We start from the raw sequence: 20816 nt of genomic DNA on the forward strand, positions 1-20816 counted from the left end.
GGTATCCTCACTCACTCCTGTATCTTTGCTGTTCTCCTATAGTAAACAGATCTGCAGCGTTGAAATTGAATGGAATTCTGAGGATGTACAGAAAACCCATATTTGAAAGATCTTGCTGTTAATGATCCTCGCAGAGGTTACAACATTCAGCCACTGTGTGGTGCTGTGGTCTATGGTGATAGCCTATTCAAATGACTAACAACATTTTTTTATATCAAATCTGAAAGAGAAACTAATTTACTGTAGCTGGGAAAAGGTACCCACTTCAGCTATAATATAAATAAACAAACAGTAAACTTATTTTAACAAAAGATGAGTATTTATGAAAAACTGTCTTCTGAAATATTGAAAACTCATTTTCAATATAGTGGCATTTCAATTTATGGCAAAAATAAATAAAACTTACTAGAGGGCAATGCGCCAGCTATCTTCTTGAAACGAATCATTTATCCTTTACTCAGATTACTGAAAACTATTTCATTTTGGGGGGGGGGGGAGGGGGGGGGGGGGGAGTATAAAGAGAAAAAAAAAGTGTAAAAAGAAAATTGCAGCTTTAGTCAAAATATTTGAATATTCCATCATTTGAGGGAGTAAAGATTCTTTTCACTGACCTTGAGATTGAGATGTATGAAGGAAAGGGGAGGAATCTGTGAGGCAGGCAGGCAGAGCCTGGGCACCTGGCACTGTGGGCAGCACAACTGCCTGTCAGTTCATATTCAGGGATTTCACAGCATGCAGCAAAGGAGACTGATGCAACAAGCTCTTCATCCGAAGGGGCTCTGGAGTGAACACATGCATGTTCTTGAATAGGAAATGAAGTATTGAAACACACACACAAGGTCCAATGCAACACAAAGCAGCTTTCAAGCAACATTTTGCAGGTGGCATTCTCGAATAAAGTCTGCTTTAGTTGTGCTGCACTGAATTGGTCACCTGTGACTAGCTGCCTGAAACAACCTGTGTTACATTGTCCTGTTGAGAGGCAGCGACGGCGGCTCATTTGCGGCGGTCCGGTCAAGGCGGCGGTGGGGGTGGGGGGGGATCTGTATTCAACGACCATCTGGACCCCAAAAACAGCGGCGACGGAACCTGCGCCTGGTCAACCACTATGATAGATAGGGCTTGAATTTTCCATCTCCATTTCACTGAAGTTACTGAACACTACAATACAGGTCACAGAAAACATGACGCGACCTTCTTTTGCAGTCATACATTTCCACGTACAACTGAAACCCTCGTATTAATTCCAGAAGAGGCAGCGTGCTCTTGCGTTTAGTTAAAGTAATTGTAGCTAACAAAATAATCTAATTTTACCTGTCATGCACTCCCCTATATAAATGTGCAGTCTTGAAAGAAACCCTACACTTCAATTTCCTTTAGTACCGACATTATCGTTATGAATAAATAAACACGAAAGAACCATGCATAACCACTCATCACTCCCAGACACAAATAATAATAATAATAATAATAATAATAATAATAATAATAATAATAATAATAATAATTCAAGCCCTATTTATAATACTGATCAGCATAGTCTTTATTATGAACAAAAAACAAAATCTCAAGAAGGTGATGTGCTTGCAACAATCTGCACAAGAAAAGCCTCCTCTTCCTCTCCTTTTAACTAACAGGTGCACACAATTCAATAAACACAAAAAACAAAATTCCCCACGGAGGCTAAGACAGTTCAGAAATCCCTGGTTAGCTTCGCAGACGGACCGTCCAGCCCAGTCTCAGAGAACGCAGGTCCACAACAAACCCAGGTAGGCAAGCGTGATGCACGGAGGGTGATGCACTCAGAGTTCAGTGAATGTCCAGTCCGTAAGCCGGCGAGCAATGTCAGATGAAATAATACAACAACGACAAACATTTACAGCGCCTTTGACCCCATGAACAGCTGTGCACTAAAAGCAGCTTTAAAACAAATGTGCTTTTTATTGCATGGGTCGTTCTGACCAACAGACAAGTCTCATTGTGGATTGAATCTGTACAAGACAGCTGCTGCCGGATCACAGACAAGTGCAAAGCAATTAGGGGTGGAATGATTCACTGTGTATCGATGAATCGCAATACTCTCCTTCCATGATATGAACCCATCGTAACAGAGGTAGGTATCGTTTGTATCGCGACACAAGACCAAAAGCACAGCACAGCTCGCAATGTGATTCCTGAACCAATAACAGGTGCGTTTTAAAGTTGGTATGAATACATATTGCCTAACCTAACAAAAGTAGGTGGGTCTTTAAATGATCATTTGATCTTTGCATCAGGACCAGCCCGTGTATCGGGTATACATATCGTGACAGAAGCGCATCGTTACACCCCTGGAAGTAATGACATGGCGGTGACCTGTGGACCAATCAAAACTGCGAACCCTCCCTGGGCGGAAACCAAACCAGCACAGCACTGGCTGTGCATCAGGGCATGAGACTGGAATGAAAGAAAAATACCCTTATTGGATTTGGCATTGTCCTGCAATTACCCAGAAGCACTGCCACACGAGCTATTAACTTACTACCCAGTTGTACTAAAATAAAACTTGCACAATTCTGCATGTTTTTCGTAAAGAAGTCTTGAGTGTTACCTTGTAAATATGTGTTCTGCACCACAGGACGTACGTGCATGTTTAAAAATATTGCATCCAATGAAAGCATATTTTCTTTAGGCATGATTATATTCATTGTTAATTATTATTATCTAAGATACTGCAGATTATTCTTCCCTGAGCTCCCCTCACTCCCCATCTCAGATAGAGTGTAAGTACAGGCAAAACATGAGTTAAACAGCATCTATCTAAACACTTGTTCACACACAGAGAGGTGAGGGGGTGGGTGGGGTTGCCTAGGCATGTTACTGAAGCTGAACGTTGACAAAATATTGAGATCAGTCAGCTACTAGAAAGCCGATGAGCTTAGACAGGCAGCCCCTTTCTTTCGTAAATTTGTTTCTTATGTTAAAACGTCAGAGGGATAATGATCAAGTTAACCTTGGGTCTTATATGATCTTTTAAGTACAGCTGTGGCCAACAGTTTTGCATCACCTAGAATTTTAGGATTGAGACATCATTTTTGTACAAAAATAACTATATGAACATAATTTAGATCTGGTATTTCACATCATGTACAGAAAAAAAACACTGAATTAAACTCCACAATATTGCTAATTTGGTTTGGAGGGGACTTCTTAAATTTAAGTATGTTGATAGCAAACATTTGTCCTTGGTCGCAAGTAGAGTCAAAATTCAATAAAACTAACGTGAGACTAGGGTTGGGGAAACCAATGATTCCAGAGAGCTTCGGAAAACCTCTCTTTGCACCAAAGGACAAAAAAAAAAAATCTACAGTGCTTAAAAGAAATAACTTTAGTTTATTTATAAAGTATCCCTAAAAAATAAGATGGGTATTTAATGTATTTAATGCATGAACAGTGATCTTGCACCAATAAAAACATGCACGGCTGGTTTCATAGACCTCGAACACAAAGCCACTTTTTCAGGAACAGTGGCTTGAAACCTGGTTCCGGGAGACCTAGTTCCAGACAACTTTGCTGCATCAAACCCCAAGTCTCCCCTGGAGTGCCGTGCAGTGGCCTGAAACCTGGTCTCCTGAAACCAAGTTCCAAGCCACACAGTGGCTCCGTGTTCCTGTCAGCTTTAGGTAGTCCAAGCCTAGTGCTAATCAGGGTCTGTGAAACGAGACAGAAGCGTTGCATGAAACGTTTCAGATTCTCTGCGGTACAGTGTGTGTGTTTGTTCTTCTCTGTTTTGTGCTATTTATTGCTGTTTCCTCTGCTTTTTCCAGGACAGGTTTTATCTGTAGAACACTCTCACATCACTGGCCCGATTCACTTTCTCTGCACTCAGTCCTGTTTCTCAGAAGTACCCTGCCCTATGCCGATATTTCTTGCAAAAGCGACGGCATTTTAAGCTGCTAAACATTCCCTGAACTAGTTAAGGGAAACTGTCAACCCTTGCTTTCTTAGCAATCTGTAATAATTTCAAGACTGACAGACACAGTTTAACCTGTGTGCTACTTGGGTAGTGTAGATGGGACAGCATGACTGATTGCATTACTCCTGTGATAAAAAGTCAGATCGATTTGTCAGAGCAGGTTAGAAGCAGCCGGCACCTTTATATTAGCAACACATGTCGACAAGGTAGTTCTGTGTAACACACGCAGGACTGGGGTGTACAGAAAGTGAATGTGTACAGCTCTGTGTTACCATCGACGCCCCTGGAAAGCACAACACATCGTCACCGCATCAGCACCACATCACGTCACAACCCCCCCGCAGGGGGGTCGCGGTTCTCCGGCGAGTGTCGGCGGAAATCGGGGGGACAGCGGCGGGCGGAGGGGTCTTCATACGGCCTGGGAGCCACCGGGCGTCGGAGAGAGGAGTAAGCAGCGTGAGGAACAGCAGCAGGAGGAATGTGGTAATCAGTAAAAAACCTGGAGAGGGAGAGGAAAGGAGAAGCAAAACACGCGCACACACACACACACACACACACACACACACACACAGAGAACCAAGTCAATACTGCGGGAACCCCCTCACCAGGGAAACAGAGAAAGAAGACTCATCATAAAGAGGGCTGCTTTCTCCGTCTCTCTCCTCCCCTCTCCCTCGGTGTGCACATTTAAAATAAAGAGCAGTACAAGTTGAAAATGCATTAACGCTCAATGAACCTGCACTACCCATTACGCCACGGAACACCGCGTGGCAGGAACAAAACGGAGATTCTTACAAAGGCCAGAATGGCCGATTTCTTATTACATTCTCCAGACAAATGGGGGATTTAGTCATCCTGACAGCTTTATATAGCAGAGTGTAAACACCTGGGAAACACGCCTCCTGCATACAGATTTCAAACCCCCCTGCTTCTACATCACTCCAGTTCCCTGCTGGGCTTACCTGGCGAGTTTCTTCTGGTAGCTGATGAGCTCCTCCTCTGCGGAGGCGGGGGTGGGCAGAAGGGCTCGTTTCCTCTGGTACTGGAAGCCCCTCTCTGCTCCCCGCTCCTGAGTCCCGTAGTAGGTGGCGGCAGCGGCAGCAGCGGCGGCAGCAGCAATGGCAGCCGCTGGGGAGCCTGGCTTCTCCTGCTGCTGGGCGTAAAACTGCGCCTGGGTTGCCTCAAACACTGCCTGGGCGGAGGGATCCGCCACAGGGACTGCGCTGCCAACTGCCCCGTAACTATAGGCAGGTTCTGTCACTGAGGCACTGTATGCAGGACTGCTGGCTCCCCCCGCTGTGCCGCTATAAACTGGGGTGCTGACAGTGGCGGCGTACCCCTGATTATCTACCGTGGCGTAGAGCTGGTTGGCCATGGCGTTGAAGGCGGCCGCGTTAGCCAGGGGGCCGTACACGTGGTCAGGCACAGTCCGGTAAAGCAGAGTGCCGTCAGCCCCGTAGGCAGGGCCGTACATGGAAGTGGGGTAGGCGGTGTAGAGGGAGCTGGGCAGGGCGTGTCGGACCTGGTACTGGGGAGGTAAGGGCACGCCGGCTGCCATAGCCTCGGCTTGGTTCTGGTAATGCTCCAGCACTGTCTGGGGCTGGGTCTGGAGCTGGAGCTGGAGCTGGGAGAGGGGGCAGTCTCCGGCGTAGTGCCCCGGCTTGCCGCAGCTGACGCAAGGGATTTTGCCCGTGGACGGGCGCTTGCTGGGCTGAACCTTGGAGAGCTCGACGGACAGGGGTCTTCCTTTGTAGCGGGTCCCGTGCAGGGCTTCGATGGCTTGCAGGGCAGCCTCTTCACTCTCCATGTGGACGAAGGCATAGCCTGCAGCACAGGGGAAGGGTTACAGAGGAGCGTTGCTGTGTTAGGGACAGGGAATGCTGTGCATGTTCTGCAGTCATCCAAGTGGTTCTTTACCTCTCACAGGTTGCGAACCTTCATTCTTTGCACAAAAATGTTCAGTTTTGAAAGGAGCACGTTATACATTTATCGTAAACTTTTTCATTTTAAAAAATGATATCTGGTACTGCACTTACTTCAAGAAATCTCAAGCCATTGCAAGCCATTCTTTCAGTAAGTGTTGCACTTGCTTGGACAGTGAAATTGTCGCCCAGCCCTTCGCTGACATCATGTTTTAAAATGAAGATACACGTGTGCTATAATATATGTTTCTTTGCACAGTTGTAGCTCATGGAAGTGCAAAATGTGTAAGATTGATGGAATTACAGTACTGTGGAAATGTATTAGAAAACCTCAAGATGTGTCTTTTATACACCTAATTTCCGGTCAGTAATCAGCGATATAGAAACACTTGTGTGAAAATGTTAGACCGTTTGGTGCTTTAACTAGCTTTTATCTTAAAACAACTTTTAAAAAGTCTCCTGCATTTTATCATTTGTGGCTCTGTGTTCCTTTTCTCTTATAAATGAATTGCCTATTAAAGTCATCTATTAAATTAGACAATTACTAATTTGCCTATTTTGACAATTTTCCACGATTTCCAGTTCCAGTGGTTTGATTTCATCTGCACAACAAATCACAACTACAGAAGCAATGGGGTGTTCTGATACAGAAGCAATGGGGTGTTCTGATACAGAAGCAATGGGGTGTTCTGATACAGAAGCAATGGGGTGTTCTGATACAGAAGCAATGGGGTGTTCTGATACAGAAGCAATGGGGTGTTCTGATACAGAAGCAATGGGGTGCTCTGATACAGAAGCAATGGGGTGCTCTGATACAGAAGCAATGGGGTGCTCTGATACAGAAGCAATGGGGTGTTCTGATACAGAAGCAATGGGGTGTTCTAATACAGAAGCAATGGGGTGTTCTAATACAGAAGCAATGGGGTGTTCTGATACAGAAGCAATGGGGTGTTCTGATACATAAGCAATGGGGTGTTGTGATACAGAAGCAATGGGGTGTTCTGATACAGAAGCAATGGGGTGTTCTGATACAGAAGCAATGGGGTGTTCTAATAACACACTACAATCACTTTAAAGACTTACCCCCTCCCCCCCAATACAGAAGTCAAAGACACTCTGAGAAAGAAAAACATTTCCCATTGAATGCATAGTTTCTTTTAGCCCAGCTACACTAGTAACCAAGTTTTAAAAGTGCACAACCCTAACGAACAAGACCCAAGGTCGTGAGCCCCCTCACCTTTGACCTTGTCGCACTCCAGCACTTTTCCGAAGGTCTGGAAGAGCTCCTGCAGGTCGGGAGCGCTGCAGAGAGCCGCCAGGTTCCCCACGAACACCTTGGTGGAGTTGCGGGGTCGGCCGCGAGACTCCTCCACCACCAGGTTGCGTCCCCGGAACTCGCGGCCGTGCAGCTCCTGGACGGCGCGCGCCGCCCCCTCCCGGCCCGCCAGGTGCACGAACGCAAACTGCCGCAGGACGCTGCAGCTCATCACCGTGCCGTAGGGCTCGAAGACAGCAGCCAGCTCGTCCTGGGACGTGTCGGCAGACAGGTTCCCCACGAAGATCTTCACCGTGGGGACCGTGTCTGTGGGCGTCAGGTCTGCGGGCGTCAGGGAGGCTCCGTATGTCATCCCAGCTTTCGTGATTCCCGCATCCATGCTTCAGCTTCCACCTTTCTAAATACAATAAAGGTCCATTACACAAAAAGAACAGAAGACCATATAAAAACGTTCGATCAAGAGGCCCGTCACAGTCAATGGCTTATTTCTTTGTATTGTGGCCGATTGATCTCAAAACCTTGTCAAGACAGGTCTTAAAGGATCCCAGTGATTCAGCATCAACAGCATGGCTAGGTAACCCATTCCACACCCTACAAATCTGTCTCCACTTAAAGAAACTGTAGCAAACAAAATTATTCCTTCAGTATTCCTTGGTTTGCACTTTCATCAGCTGCAAAGGTGCATTTTTTTTTTAAAGGAGCACATGTTTACACATTATTTTTACATACAATTACCCATTTATACAGTTGGGTTTTTACTGGAGCAATCTAGGTAAAGTACCTTGCTCAAGGGTACAGAAGCAGTGTCCCCCACCTGGGATTGAACCCACGACCCTCTGGTCAAGAGTCCAGAGCCCTAACCACTACTCCACACTGCTGCCCCAAGTTATGGTTGCACTTCCTGGGTCATTTCACCTGAGCAGTGGCTTCAGGGTCAAAGCATGTGACTGACTTGAGGGCAGCTGGTTGGTTTATGACAGGAAAGAAGCCATTGAAGGGGCGGGGTCAGTTTCTCCCACTCTGACTGAAAACATGGCTTGCAAACAGAGATTTCTTTAACCTAGTGTAGTACCACATATATGTTTTAAAATTCAAATACAAATGACATTGGATTGTTATTCTTGTATTTTCAAACACTTTCCGTGATCCCCATTTGTTTGCAAAAAAAACAAGTGATATACTGTAGCATGCGTCTGTACTTGTACCTGTGATTATTGCTGGTCTATTTAGAATAAATACACATCTTAATGTGGGGAGTTGTTAACGTTACTTTTTAGTGTAACTGTAATTAACTGCAGCATAAATTGTAACTAATTGTACAAAAATAGCATTCTAGGGCAGCAGTGTGGAGTAGTGGTTAGGGCTCTGGAATCTTGACCGGAGGGTTGTGGGTTCAATCCCTAGTGAGGGACACTGCTGCTGTACCCTTGAGCAAGGTACTTTACCTAGATTGCTCCAGTAAAAACCCAACTGTATAAATGGGGAATTGTATGTAAAAAATAATGCGATATATTGCAAGTCGCCCTGGATAAGGGCGCCTGCTAAGAAACAAATAAAAATTTCAGAAAACAATGCTGCGGTATTGCAATTATAATTTACACTAATAACAACCACATTTTAAGGAGGCATGGCATTTACTTTAAGAGAGGCGTTACTTTTCTGATGCCGGTTGTGATCACATGAATATGAATGAAGGCAGAGGAGCGGTCAATACCGTGCACAGGGTCACACGCAGAGAGGAAGCTGCGAGTGACTGCAGTCTGCAGCCGCTGTGGACAGAGCACACGCCACTAGCAGTATATTAATAATGCATATTAGACAGCAGGCTTGTATCCTACCTTTTAAATAAACTACACACTCAAATTTACCCATATCAAAATTTAGATACTGTGCGAGTGGCCGGCGGGTACTGTCTGTTCCGTACCTTGTCCAAAGAGAAACGTGAAACTGTCCCACGTGTCGAGATTCCTGCACCAGAGTGACCACAGCGAATAAGAAGACGTTTTATTTATGCGTGTTTAAAAAAAAAAAAACGTAAGCAACATTTAATACAACTTTTTAAAACGTTTAAAGCAGCTGTCTCCTTGTTACAGTATTCCAACTATAATTCAGGCATAAAAAATATACTGTACCGCACGCGGTTCGGGAAACAGCTTTAAAACAAAACAGAACAGTGACTTGTATAATTTCTGTACTTGGTTTCCAAGTAAATAAGGTTAGGTGACCGTCACAACCCGATACATTATGAAAATATATGCGCCACCAACCCCATCTTACCTTTAAACTTTCCCGTAATCCAAAATGGCCCGCCCGCTTAGTTCACTTTTTTTTTTTTTTTAGATGGATGGCATTCTAGACCAATCGGAAGGCGAGTTGGGTGACAGAGGAACGAATAGAAAGCGAGTATTTTTTTTAAGTCTCGCGGTGTTGACCCGACTAACCACGCCTTCCCCCAAGCGCAGGTCTGGTTTCCGGTTATGTGAACAGCGTAAAAAAAAAACATTTTCTGAAAGCCGAATATGATATAAACAAAACGTGCTTGTTTTCATGACAGTAGTTTTTTTTATTAAACTGATATCGGAAAGAACCGAAGCGAATGCATACCGGTAAGTTGCAAAGCACCGTTCGATAATTAAACTATGAAAGCTGTGAGGTGTGACTAGCGACTGCTGCAACAGAACAGAAAATTACAGCACCGTGATTTAAAATTATATACTTTCAATTTTAAGAAGAAGCCAGCTTAATGACGCGAGGATGTGGGCACATTAAACTAACGTGTTTGGATTATTAGCCTAGCTGTACAGCCGGTACAGTAGAGAATCTTGCAGAACTGGTTACTACACTAGCGATAAATAACATGCATACTGGAGACGAAGCAGCCTTGCAAAAACTTTGCTCTCACAGATGCAAGTATTAAAATAATAATAGTAATAGATACACGCTAAATAACTAAGAAACTTTTTTTTGTGCCTGCAGCCAGAATGCACCGATGAGGAATGCACATCTTTGTAAGTGCTGTTGTGCAATTTTAAGACGATTTCCCTGTACAAATCTGCACGCGAAAAGTCACACTTGATTGTGAGTGGAAAGCCTTCCATTCGGATAAAGTAGAAAGCCGTGGGTATCTTCCTATGAGTGGACCTGCTCAAGGACCTTTTGTTAAAACACTATTTTAACATTTCATTTGCGTGCAGCGAAACCAGCTACCCCAGTAAAAGTTGTACCAGCAGCAACATCTGCCTGATCCTCCTTTTGAGAAAATCCCGTTCACGAGACTGGTCCTAATAACAATGGGCTCCTCGGTTAAGAAAAGGACCTCTCTCTCCCTCAGGGAGAAAGTCCGCATCCTGGCAGCCATCGACGCCGGCACCTTGCCCAGGATGGGGCAGAGAGAGCTGGCCAAGCGTTTCGGGCTGTCCCAGCCGAGCCTCTGCCAGATGCTGAAGAGCCGCGAGGCCATCCTGCGGGACTGGGCCGCCAACCAGAACCCCGAGCGCAGACGGCGGCGGGCGGGGAAGGACGCGGAGGTGGAGGGGGCGCTGCTGCGCTGGTTCCACGAGGCCCGGCCCGCCCAGCATCACCTCTCCGTCTCCTCCATCATGCAGAAAGCCGAGGCGCTGGCCGCGGAGATGGGCAAGAAGGACTTCGTGGCCACCGACGGCTGGATCTCTCGCTGGAAGAAGCGCAACAACATTCGGTGCGGGAGAGGAGGGAGGTGCGGACGGGCGGTGGGGAAAGAGGAGCAGGAGCAGGAGCAGGGCTGGCCGGCACAGTCTCCTTGCTTCACCCCAACGGCTGATCTCAACCAGACAGCGCAGGTGGCCAGCGGAGACGGAGGGGTGAAAGAGGAGCAAGCTGAGGATGGGGCTTATGGAGAACCCTGCCAGGGGGCCGGTGAGCTCTGCCCAGCCCCTCCTGCTTCGGGGGACGGTACCCTTGAGGGGTACCTGGAGAAGATATTGGTGGACCCGGAGCCCCCCACTTCAACGCAGGCTCGATGCTGCTTGGCTGTGCTGCACAGGTTCCTGGAGTCCAAAGGGACGGGGGATTATGAGAACTTCCACAGCTTGCAGGCTCAGGTGCTTGGGCTGGCGGTGAAGGAGGAGAAAACTGAAGACTGAGCCAATGCCCAAGTAGAGAATTGAATAAAGGATCATGGTTCGGTTGCCTTTTTATCGTAGTGTTTACTCTCTGCAAAGACCCTCCTATTGACTGATTGGCTGCACAAGGGTATTCGAGCATTTTCATTGGCTCAGGGGGCGTTTGTAATTTCGGACTCAATCGTGAATGTTCAAACATGTGAGCAGCCCTGCAATATTCAGTTTATCTTGCAGTTTGAAATGGATCATTTGAGGACATTGTAGCAGGGAAGTAATATCATTTAAAATGCATGAGGCAGGGTTATTTGTTTTAAGTTTGTTTGGATTAATTGAATATCATTTTATAACAATGTAACGGGGGTTAAAAAAAAAAAAAAACATGTTTCTGGATCACGGATATCCAACCCAATTCAAAAGTCATATAGTTATAAATGTGTCTCTTCCCTTTATATGATGTTTGAACTCAGTATCCCCGGTCTGTCAGTTAATTATTTAAAACATACTTAAAATGCATGAAATACATTTACTTGAACACAGGACTTTTTTATTGCTTCCCTCCATTTCGTTAACTTCATCAACCTTCCTCCCAGCCCCTCAGATCTAACAACTAGGCCACACTGCCTACCTCCCTCCCAGTCCCTGAGCTATAATCATTAGGCCACGCTCACAGCCTGCCTACCACCCAGTTCCTGATCTTTAACCACAAGGCCACACTGCCTCCTCCCTAGTCCCTGAGCTCTAACCACTAAGCCTCTCTGAAAATAAAATACATATGCATTTTAAGAAAAAAAGGCTACTGTAAATAAACAGTTGGTAAGAAATTAAACAGTTTTGCAAAGATATGAACGAATGCTGTGTCCTAACGTCACATGGTGCGGTATGTGTCACTCACAGGGAATGCTATTCCTCCAGTTGTGTGTGTGATGTTCCACTAGTAATGATTTCTGCTGTGTAAAACCGTCTGTGAATAAACTTTTTTTTTTTCTTTTGAGAGGGCTTCTAAATAACTCTGTGTCATGCTGCTAGTTCTCAAAGCAGTCACCCGTTCCACTCAAGTCATTCTGCACCTTTTAAAATGATTTTAGCTGACACAATAATTCCAGAAATTGAACATATTGTGCAATTTTCCCATAGTATAGGTCTCTACTCATAAAAGTCCCAATTTTGAAAGAAACACATGGGATTGTTATTTTAAAACATGATAGATGGTACTACAATAGGTTTTAAAAAAATAACCAGACAGTATTGCTCTTGTCCCTGTTGACTGGCATGCTTTAAATCAGTAACATGCTTTGACCTTATAGACACTGCTGAGGTGGAACAACCCAGGAAGTGCAGGTATAACAGACTTCCTGAGAATAAGGCATAGAAACTGAGAACTTTCTTTAGTACCAGATATCATGTTTTAAATGTTTCTTTGCACCTTTTAAACCTCTGATCATACAAGTGTTAAAGAGCCAATATCATTATTAAACCTGGTTGTACAAACAGCTCTGGCCAAAAGCTTTGCATCAGCCTATAAAATTAACTCATCTGGCTTTATAAAAGTCGAATGAAACCTGCTGAATAATGTTACGTTAACATATTGAATTACACACCGCTTTGTAGTTTTCCCCATATACTTTGGGAATGGTGCTGTGTTACATACCAGGTGATTGGGAGAAACCTTCGGACCACATGCGATTCATTAAATAAACCACAGATCTGTTTGGAATGCAATCGCTTTTAATTCTTATTACAAAATAATCAAAACGGTGGAATGCAACATCTCAGTGCGTTGCTGTTGAAAGAATAACAAATGAAAGGTTCTGGTAGTCACACACAGTCTGGACGCTTGACTTTTGGTAACTGATCCCTGATTCGTAGCCCCAAAAAATATACTTAGCCGAGATTGTAATGACACACAAGCACACACATACACCAATGAACAGCGATGGACATCAAAATGGGTAATTCACTTCAGTTTGTTTTATAATAGGCCTGCTTTTCAAATCACTTCTCCCTATTCCTCCCCCAGGCACCCTATATATATTTTATTAAGTTACTTGCATGATTGTCAGTTTCCTCCTCGTGAGTCACTCTCAAAAGGATTTTAAGAAGAAACTGCGCTCAATTCCTTGTCTACCTTTAGGGGTTAAAAAAAGCTGTTAAAATCTCCACCCATGTCCTTCACAGTTCAATATTATCTCCTAGTAGCATTGCATGCCTTGCCAGTGCAAGAACCTGTTAACACCTCATACAAAAAACTGAACCCCATGAACTTCAAAACGTGTTTTTCTTCATTTAAAAAAAGTGGGAGTTATTAAGTTACTTGCATGATTGGAGCGACCCCTGATTTTAATTGATCTCTTTTTTGATTTTAGTTTAAGTGCTTGAGATCAGAGCAGGTCCGCCAGAGTTCTAAAGGGGCAGGGCAGCTTCAGAGGTGTGCCGCGTGCTGATTGGGTGCTCTGCGTCCTGGGCCGGCCAGGGGGCGGTCTCTCTCCTCCCAGAGGGTGACCCCGTCGCAGCTGCAGATCTGTTTGGGGTTCTGGAAGAGTCCAGCGGCGCGAGCGATGATCCCACAGGCCAGCCTGCAGAGAGGGAGAGACGCAGAGACTTGAGATTCGTGAGGACACCAGCAGTGACAGATGAGAGCTTGCACTGCAGCCCACAAAGTCCTGTACAAGGGTCTATACTCATAGCATCCACTCTGACCTGGTCTGACGTGCTCAGTACGGCCGGAAGCGTGGTTTCCTCAGCTTCAACAAAATTCAGAACAGAAAGACTAAAAACACAAGACACCATTCTTCAGCAATCTCTCCAATCCAAAAAAGATTTAGAAGCTATGGAGATACAGAACCACCCTCTGAGAGAGTTCTACACTGCTGTCCAGAAACCTCTCTTTCAGGGTTTAGTAAAACGTGTATGGACCGGGTATTTCGGGTTTTGTGGTAAGCTACCTCCCCCTCTTGTTGATGTAGTGTCCTTCTAGGGACAGCCTTTGTCTTCGAGCAATATAAGTCCCCCTCGGGGACAGTTTTCCACTATATACCTGAAGGTACACGTGTGTCCCACAAATAAATATAATGCTAACTTTCTTATTTTTGCAATGAGGTGCACGAAACAGGGTTTCGAATTTACTAACAGGCTGGATCTGGTCATCGAAATTGTCAGTTTCCTCCTCGTAAGGATTTTAAGAAGAAACTGCGCTCAATTCCTTGTGTACCTTTAGGGGTTAAAAAAAGCTGTTAAAATCTCCAACCATGTCCTTCACAGTTCACTGATTTAGTGAACCAGCGAGCGACCAATCACATCCCAGACCTGAGGGGACAACACGCTGGCATTCAGAGCTGCTCGAACCGATCTCCCCACTATCCTCACGCCAGAACAACTTCACTTATACAGTACAGCGCTCCCTGTCCTAAATCTGTCTCCACTTAACTGTGTTCCCTAATCCTAGTTTCTGTTCTACACTGGAACTATTGGTTGAGGTTCGAATAATCGTTTTTGATCAGCTCTACTGGCAAGAACAACAGAAATGACCGTTCTCAATGGAACTGTCTTGACATGGCTGGAGCAGCACAGCTTCACCTTGAGCTGCTGGTCCTCCAGTCTGAAGACCGCTCTGCCCTCGGGTCCCGCCAGGATGTTTCCTAGATCTCCAACATGCTGCAACACACAAACACACACACGTGTACTTTTAATGTTCCTCATACGCAACACGCAGGTCCCTTTCGTTGTGAATCTGCTGTTTAACATTGAAAGGACTGCTAAATCAAGGCTAAACAAAGCTGAAGAAATTTTACGAGCAAGTGGAGGCCATTCGGCTTATCGCCACTCTCTGTGTGAAGAAGCGTCTCCTTCCCTCTGTCCTAAGTCCACTTAATTTCCCCATTTGTGTCACCTCTGGTCCAACTCCCCAGTAATGTTGTTGATATTGACGCACTGGGATCCTTCAAGAAGCTGCTTGATGAGATTCTGGGATCAATAAGCTACTAACAACCAAACGAGCAAGATGGGCCGAATGGCCTCCTCTCGTTTGTGAACTTTCTTGTGTTCATATGTTTCTGTACTTAAATAATTGGTTAGGGTTAACTTTGCTAACTTCTTTTAGGATTTAAATACTTAAATTAAACCACCCCTAAATATGTTTTGTTCTAGGCTGAATAGATTCAGGTATAAATAAATATTTCTTGTACAGTGAGTATGACTGTGCGGTGAGGAGGGAGTGCAGTACCCTGTCCGACTCCTGGGGGGCGCCATGGGGTTTCCCAAAGGGGTTGAAGTGCCCTCCGCAGCTGAAACAAGAACAAACAGCAGTCAGTGTGTATAACCCCAGTGAGTCCCTGTACAGGTGTGTATAACCCCAGTGAGTCCCAGTACAGGTGTGAATAACCCCAGTGAGTCCTAGTACAGGTGTGTATAACCCCATTGAGTCCCTGTACAGGTGTGTATAACCCCAGTGAGTCCCTGTACAGGTGTGTATAACCCCAGTGAGCCCTGTACAGGTGTGTATAACCCCAGTGAGTCCAGTACAGGTGTGTATAACCCCAGTGAGTCCCTGTACAGGTGTGTATAACACCAGTGAGTCCATGTACAGGTGTGTATAACCCCAGTGAGTCCCTGTACAGGTGTGTATAACACCAGTGAGTCCATGTACAGGTGTGTATAACCCCAGTGAGTCCAGTACAGGTGTGTATAACCCCAGTGAGTCCCTGTACAGGTGTGTATAACCCCAGTGAGTCCAGTACAGGTGTGTATAACCTCAGTGAGCCCTGTACAGGTGTGTATAACCCCAGTGAGTCCCTGTACAGGTGTGTATAACCCAAGTGAGTCCAGTACAGGTGTGTATAACCCCAGTGAGTCCCTGTACAGGTGTGTATAACCTCAGTCAGTCCTGTACAGATGTGTGTAACCCCAGTGAGTCCTGGTTCAGTACCTGAGGCAGTCGTCTGTGAGGTCACCGAACTCGTGCACGTGGAGCCCGTGGGGACCAGGTTCCAGCCCGTCCACAGTGCCCTCGATCAGGCAGCGATCCTCGGAGACCTGGAGGAACCGAACCACCCCCTGAACCAGGTTGGAGCCAGAGAGCATCGCCACTGCAGCACCCAGGTCCTCTACCAGGGGAGAGGGGGAGGAATAGAGAAAGAGGGGAGGGAGAAGTGGAAGAAAGGAGGAGGGAGATGGAGGAGAAAGGGGAGAGGAGATGGAATTAAAAAAAAGGTCTTGATTAAACCAGAAAAAAATGCCTTTCATTAAATCTATAACACAACAGCGATCAATACTAAACATGATTGCAAACTAATACTCAACTCTTCATCCTCACTGAGCTCACTGTGCAATTTTAAAGTGACACAAAACTAAGAGAGTGGGTCCGGGTGTTCACAGTGTAAGAGAGTGGGTCTGGGTGTTCACAGTGTAAGAGATTGGGTCCTGGTGTTCACAGTGTAAGAGATTGGGTCCTGGTGTTCACAGTGTAAGAGAGTGGGTCCGGGTGTTCACAGCGTGAGAGAGTGGGTCGGGGTGTTCACAGTGTGAGAGAGTGGGTCTGGGTGTTCACAGTGTGAGAGAGTGGGTCTGGCTGTTCACAGCGTGAGAGAGTGGGTCTGGGTGTTCACAGTTTGAGAGAGTGGGTCGGGGTGTTCACAGTGTGAGAGAGTGGGTCTGGGTGTTCACAGTGTGAGAGAGTGGGTCTGGGTGTTCACAGTGTAAGAGAGTGGGTCTGGGTGTTCACAGTGTAAGAGATTGGGTCCTGGTGTTCACAGTGTAAGAGAGTGGGTCCGGGTGTTCACAGCGTGAGAGAGTGGGTCGGGGTGTTCACAGTGTGAGAGAGTGGGTCTGGGTGTTCACAGTGTGAGAGAGTGGGTCTGGCTGTTCACAGCGTGAGAGAGTGGGTCTGGGTGTTCACAGTTTGAGAGAGTGGGTCCTGGCGTTCACAATATCAGAGCCAATCGCCTCCTTACACTGAGGAACTCGAGAGCGGCTGTCTGGAGGACAAAGGCCGGCCCTGCAGGTGTCTGCTTGGGCTCACCAGTAGGGGGTGCTGTACTCACTCTGTGCGGCCGATCCCACTCCCTTTAGCACCGCCCTCCGCCCCGTCTTCTCAATCAGGTCCTGCACTTCCTGTGATGTCAGCGTGGTGTCCACCAGCACTTCCTCTCTCTGCAGGTCAATCTCCACAGACTGGACACCTGCAACAGCCCACCAACACGACTCACTGGACAAACACAGCAACAAACGCCATTCCAGCTGGGGCTTTGCTACTCTTTCATTTTATGAAGGAAGAAAGTTTGAAGTCTGCAGCTCTGGCCAAAAGTTTTGCATCACCCTATAGAATGAACTACCTTTGCTTCATAAAGTCGAATGAAACCTGCTGAATAACGTTACGTTAACATAGTGAATTACAAACCCGCTGTGCAGTTTTCCATATACTTAATGAAAAGAGCTGACACATTGAAAAAATGTGACATTTCTAAATCTAACACGAAATACTGTACTGCTGTTATGGCTTCCGGTAGACTTTCTTTGCGATATCATTTTGGAGTTTCTTTGATTACATGATGTTAAATAAAAGATCTCAATTTTGTTCATATAGTTTTATTTTTTAATTACGTCTCAATCCTAAAATTGTAGGTGATTCAAAACGTTTGACCACAGCTGTATAATTACACTGGAATTTCAAATTACAGAGTGCGCAGTTACAGTGGTAATTGACCTCAGGTTCTGATGCCGTCTCAGATAATGAGAGGCAAGGACATGGATTTTAGAGCTCAGTTAGCAGTGAAATACTGCAGCATCCCTGGGAGGGTCTTACCTGGCGCCCCCTGCAGGGCGTTCCTCACAGCGCTGCTGCAGCTGCCACACGTCATCTGAACAGCGAACTCCAGCTGTCAGGAGTGAGAGCAGAACAGGGACTCAGAGACACAGCAGCTGAGAGAACCACAATCACACAGAACAGGGACTCAGAGACATAGCAGCTGAGAGAACCACAATCACACAAAACAGGGACTCAGAGACACAGCAGCTGAGAGAACCACAATCAAGCAGAACAGGTACTCAGAGACACAGCAGCTGAGAGAACCACAATCACGGAGAACAGGGACTCAGAGACACAGTAGCTGAGAGAAACACAATCACACAGAACAGGGACTCAGAGACGCAGCAGCTGAGAGAACCACAAGCACGCAGAACAGGGACTCAGAGACACAACAGCTGAGAGAACCACAATCATACAGAACAGGGACTCAGAGACACAGCAGCTGAGAGAACCACAAGCATGCAGAACAGGGACTCAGAGACACAGCAGCTGAGAGAACCACAAGCACGCAGAACAGGGACTCAGAGACACAGCAGCTGAGAGAACCACAAGCATGCAGAACAGGGACTCAGAGACACAGCAGCTGAGAGAACCACAATCACACAGAACAGGGACTCAGAGACACAGCAGCTGAGAGAACCACAATCACACAGAACAGGGACTCAGAGACACAGCAGCTGAGAGAACCACAATCACGGCTCCCACGCCTATAAATACCAACACATTCAAAACCAGGGCTGGGCCGTGGAGCTCCTAAACCACTGTCAAAATGCATAGGTCATATACACAGCAGTGTGCACATGTATTAGAACACCCCACGCTTTGTCATTGATCTCCTTTACATACCTGCCTGCATGAAAACCTCTGGGTGTGAATTTCAATTTCCGCTCAGTAATCAGTGATATAGAAGCAATAAGCATTCATGTGTAAAAATGTCAGACTGCTTTGTGCTTTAATTAGGCATCTTAAACAACTTCTAAAAAGTCTCCTGCATTTTACCATGTGTGGCTCTGTGTTTCTTTTCTCTTACTATTTGAAATGAATTGCATGTGTGGCTTATTAAAGTCATCAATTAAATTAGACATAATCACTAATTTGCCTATTTCTAAATTTTCTCAAGATTTTCAGTTCCAGTGGTTTGACTTCATCTGCGCAACAAATCAATACCACAGAAGCAATGGGGTGTTCTGATACAGAAGCAACGGGGTGTTCTGATACAGAAGCAATGGGGTGTTCTAATACAGAAGCAACGGGGTGTTTTGATACAGAAGCAATGGGGTGTTCTAATACAGAAGCAATGGGGTGCTCTAATACAGAAGCAACGGGGTGCTCTAATACAGAAGCAACGGGGTGTGTCTGATACAGAAGCAACGGGGTGTTCTGATACAGAAGCAACGGGGTGTTCTGATACAGAAGCAACGGGGTGTTCCGATACAGAAGCAACGGGGTGTTCTGATACAGAAGCAACGGGGTGTTCTGATACAGAAGCAATGGGGTGTTCTAATACATAAGCAATGGGGTGCTCTAATACAGAAGCAATGGGGTGCTCTAATACAGAAGCAATGGGGTGTTCTGATACAAAAGCAATGGGGTGCTCTAATACAGAAGCAATGGGGTGTTCTGATACAGAAGCAATGGGGTGTTCTGATACATGTGCACAGGACTGTATGCAGTGTCTGTACAGTGGTATGTGTGCAAGGTTCTGTAAAAGAGGAAGATGCAGCTGTTACACAATGGACATATTTACAGCAAAAAAAAAATATTTTTAATAAACGTGTAATCTGTCATTTCTTAAAACACATGCCTAAGGTTTCACAGCCCCTGTTAACACTAGCCTAGGTAATCCAAGACTAGTGTTCATGTGGGGTTTTTTTGCTGTAATGTGTGTTTTCCATCCCTCATCTTTCATGATAACTAAATTCACAACCACTAACTTTGTACTTAGTGCTCCTAAATGCACAGCCTGTTAAACTGAACACGGTGGCGTCAGCCACTTCACTTGTTTTTATTCGAGGTAAGGGGAATAGTGCTGCTGTAGCTAACTTTATAGTACTTGTAACGTGTACTGGTATATTTGTATTACATTATTTAACAATTACTATAACGTTGTGTGTCACTCTCATTTATAATTAATTTAATAGTTACTTTTCCTCGGTGTATGTAGTCGTACTGTGATGACATTTAGCATAATAATATTATTACAATAACTGTTTACTATCGGAGGCTCGTACTGATGTAAGGTGGTCGTTTATCTCGGCATAAAAATTGTATTCAAAATGTTTTTTTTGTTTGTTTTAAATAACTGTCTTCAATGAACTCGTTCTCCGTATTTCGAGTTTTTAAACATGCGCGTATCTGAATGCAGTGACAGTACCATTGCTAGGTACTGCCGAGCGTTACTTAAACTACAGCAATAAAGTCAAGCAAAGGACGTGCAAGCTGTACGCAATATTCATGACAGAGCTGATCTATCTGTTATTTAGAGATATTAAATTGTGATAAACCTTTGTACTGCATCTTCCGTTCTCGGCCATTTCTGCATGCTCGCTGCGTTGTGCGTCTGTGCAGTACTGAAATACTTCCTGCCCTCACAGGAAGTTCCCCGTCGCCAGACATCTTAGTAAGGTCAAATAGTGTATGCCACCCGAAAGATGCAAAGTGTTTAACAATATTTAATTATCAGAATGTGTAAGGGACTGTGTAGACTGCATGTGCTGGCTGGTACACAGTGTAAGGGACGTGTAACGAAACCTGCTGGAACAAA

The 20816-nt window shown here is 45.4% G+C and overlaps 3 protein-coding genes across 7 annotated transcripts; 1 reads left to right on the forward strand and 2 right to left on the reverse strand.

Annotated features, from left to right (window-relative positions):
- Positions 1-1518: 1518 nt before the first annotated feature.
- On the reverse strand, positions 1519-9501 carry LOC117398570 (RNA-binding protein 4-like). Of its 5 annotated transcripts, none has more exons than XM_034915029.2 (5): positions 9078-9424; positions 8809-8922; positions 7115-7550; positions 4918-5779; positions 1519-4454 (listed from the first exon to the last, which is right to left on the reverse strand). In XM_034915029.2, exons 3-5 carry the CDS (start codon positions 7530-7532, stop codon positions 4283-4285), a joined length of 1452 nt encoding a protein of 483 aa, XP_034770920.2. In that variant the 5' UTR covers positions 7533-7550; positions 8809-8922; positions 9078-9424; the 3' UTR covers positions 1519-4282. The 5 variants fall into 5 exon arrangements, with proteins under 5 accessions (XP_034770920.2, XP_034770918.2, XP_034770917.2 ...); XM_034915027.2 differs by having other exon boundaries at positions 8792-8922; XM_034915026.2 differs by lacking the exons at positions 8809-8922; positions 9078-9424 and adding an exon at positions 9431-9501.
- Positions 9502-9569: 68 nt separating this feature from the next.
- LOC131722810 (major centromere autoantigen B-like) lies at positions 9570-12244 on the forward strand. The gene is made up of 2 exons (XM_059016032.1): positions 9570-9759; positions 10130-12244. Exon 2 carries the CDS (start codon positions 10444-10446, stop codon positions 11272-11274), a length of 831 nt encoding a protein of 276 aa, XP_058872015.1. The 5' UTR covers positions 9570-9759; positions 10130-10443; the 3' UTR covers positions 11275-12244.
- A 714-nt stretch (positions 12245-12958) lies between these two features.
- LOC117967757 (copper chaperone for superoxide dismutase-like) lies at positions 12959-20703 on the reverse strand. The gene is made up of 7 exons (XM_059016033.1): positions 20557-20703; positions 18050-18122; positions 17289-17426; positions 16175-16352; positions 15473-15533; positions 14827-14904; positions 12959-13826 (listed from the first exon to the last, which is right to left on the reverse strand). Exons 1-7 carry the CDS (start codon positions 20584-20586, stop codon positions 13632-13634), a joined length of 753 nt encoding a protein of 250 aa, XP_058872016.1. The 5' UTR covers positions 20587-20703; the 3' UTR covers positions 12959-13631.
- Between the last annotated feature and the right edge of the window lie 113 nt (positions 20704-20816).

This window comes from Acipenser ruthenus, chromosome 51 (assembly GCF_902713425.1).
Source record: "Acipenser ruthenus chromosome 51, fAciRut3.2 maternal haplotype, whole genome shotgun sequence".
Lineage (NCBI taxonomy): Eukaryota > Metazoa > Chordata > Actinopteri > Acipenseriformes > Acipenseridae > Acipenser > Acipenser ruthenus.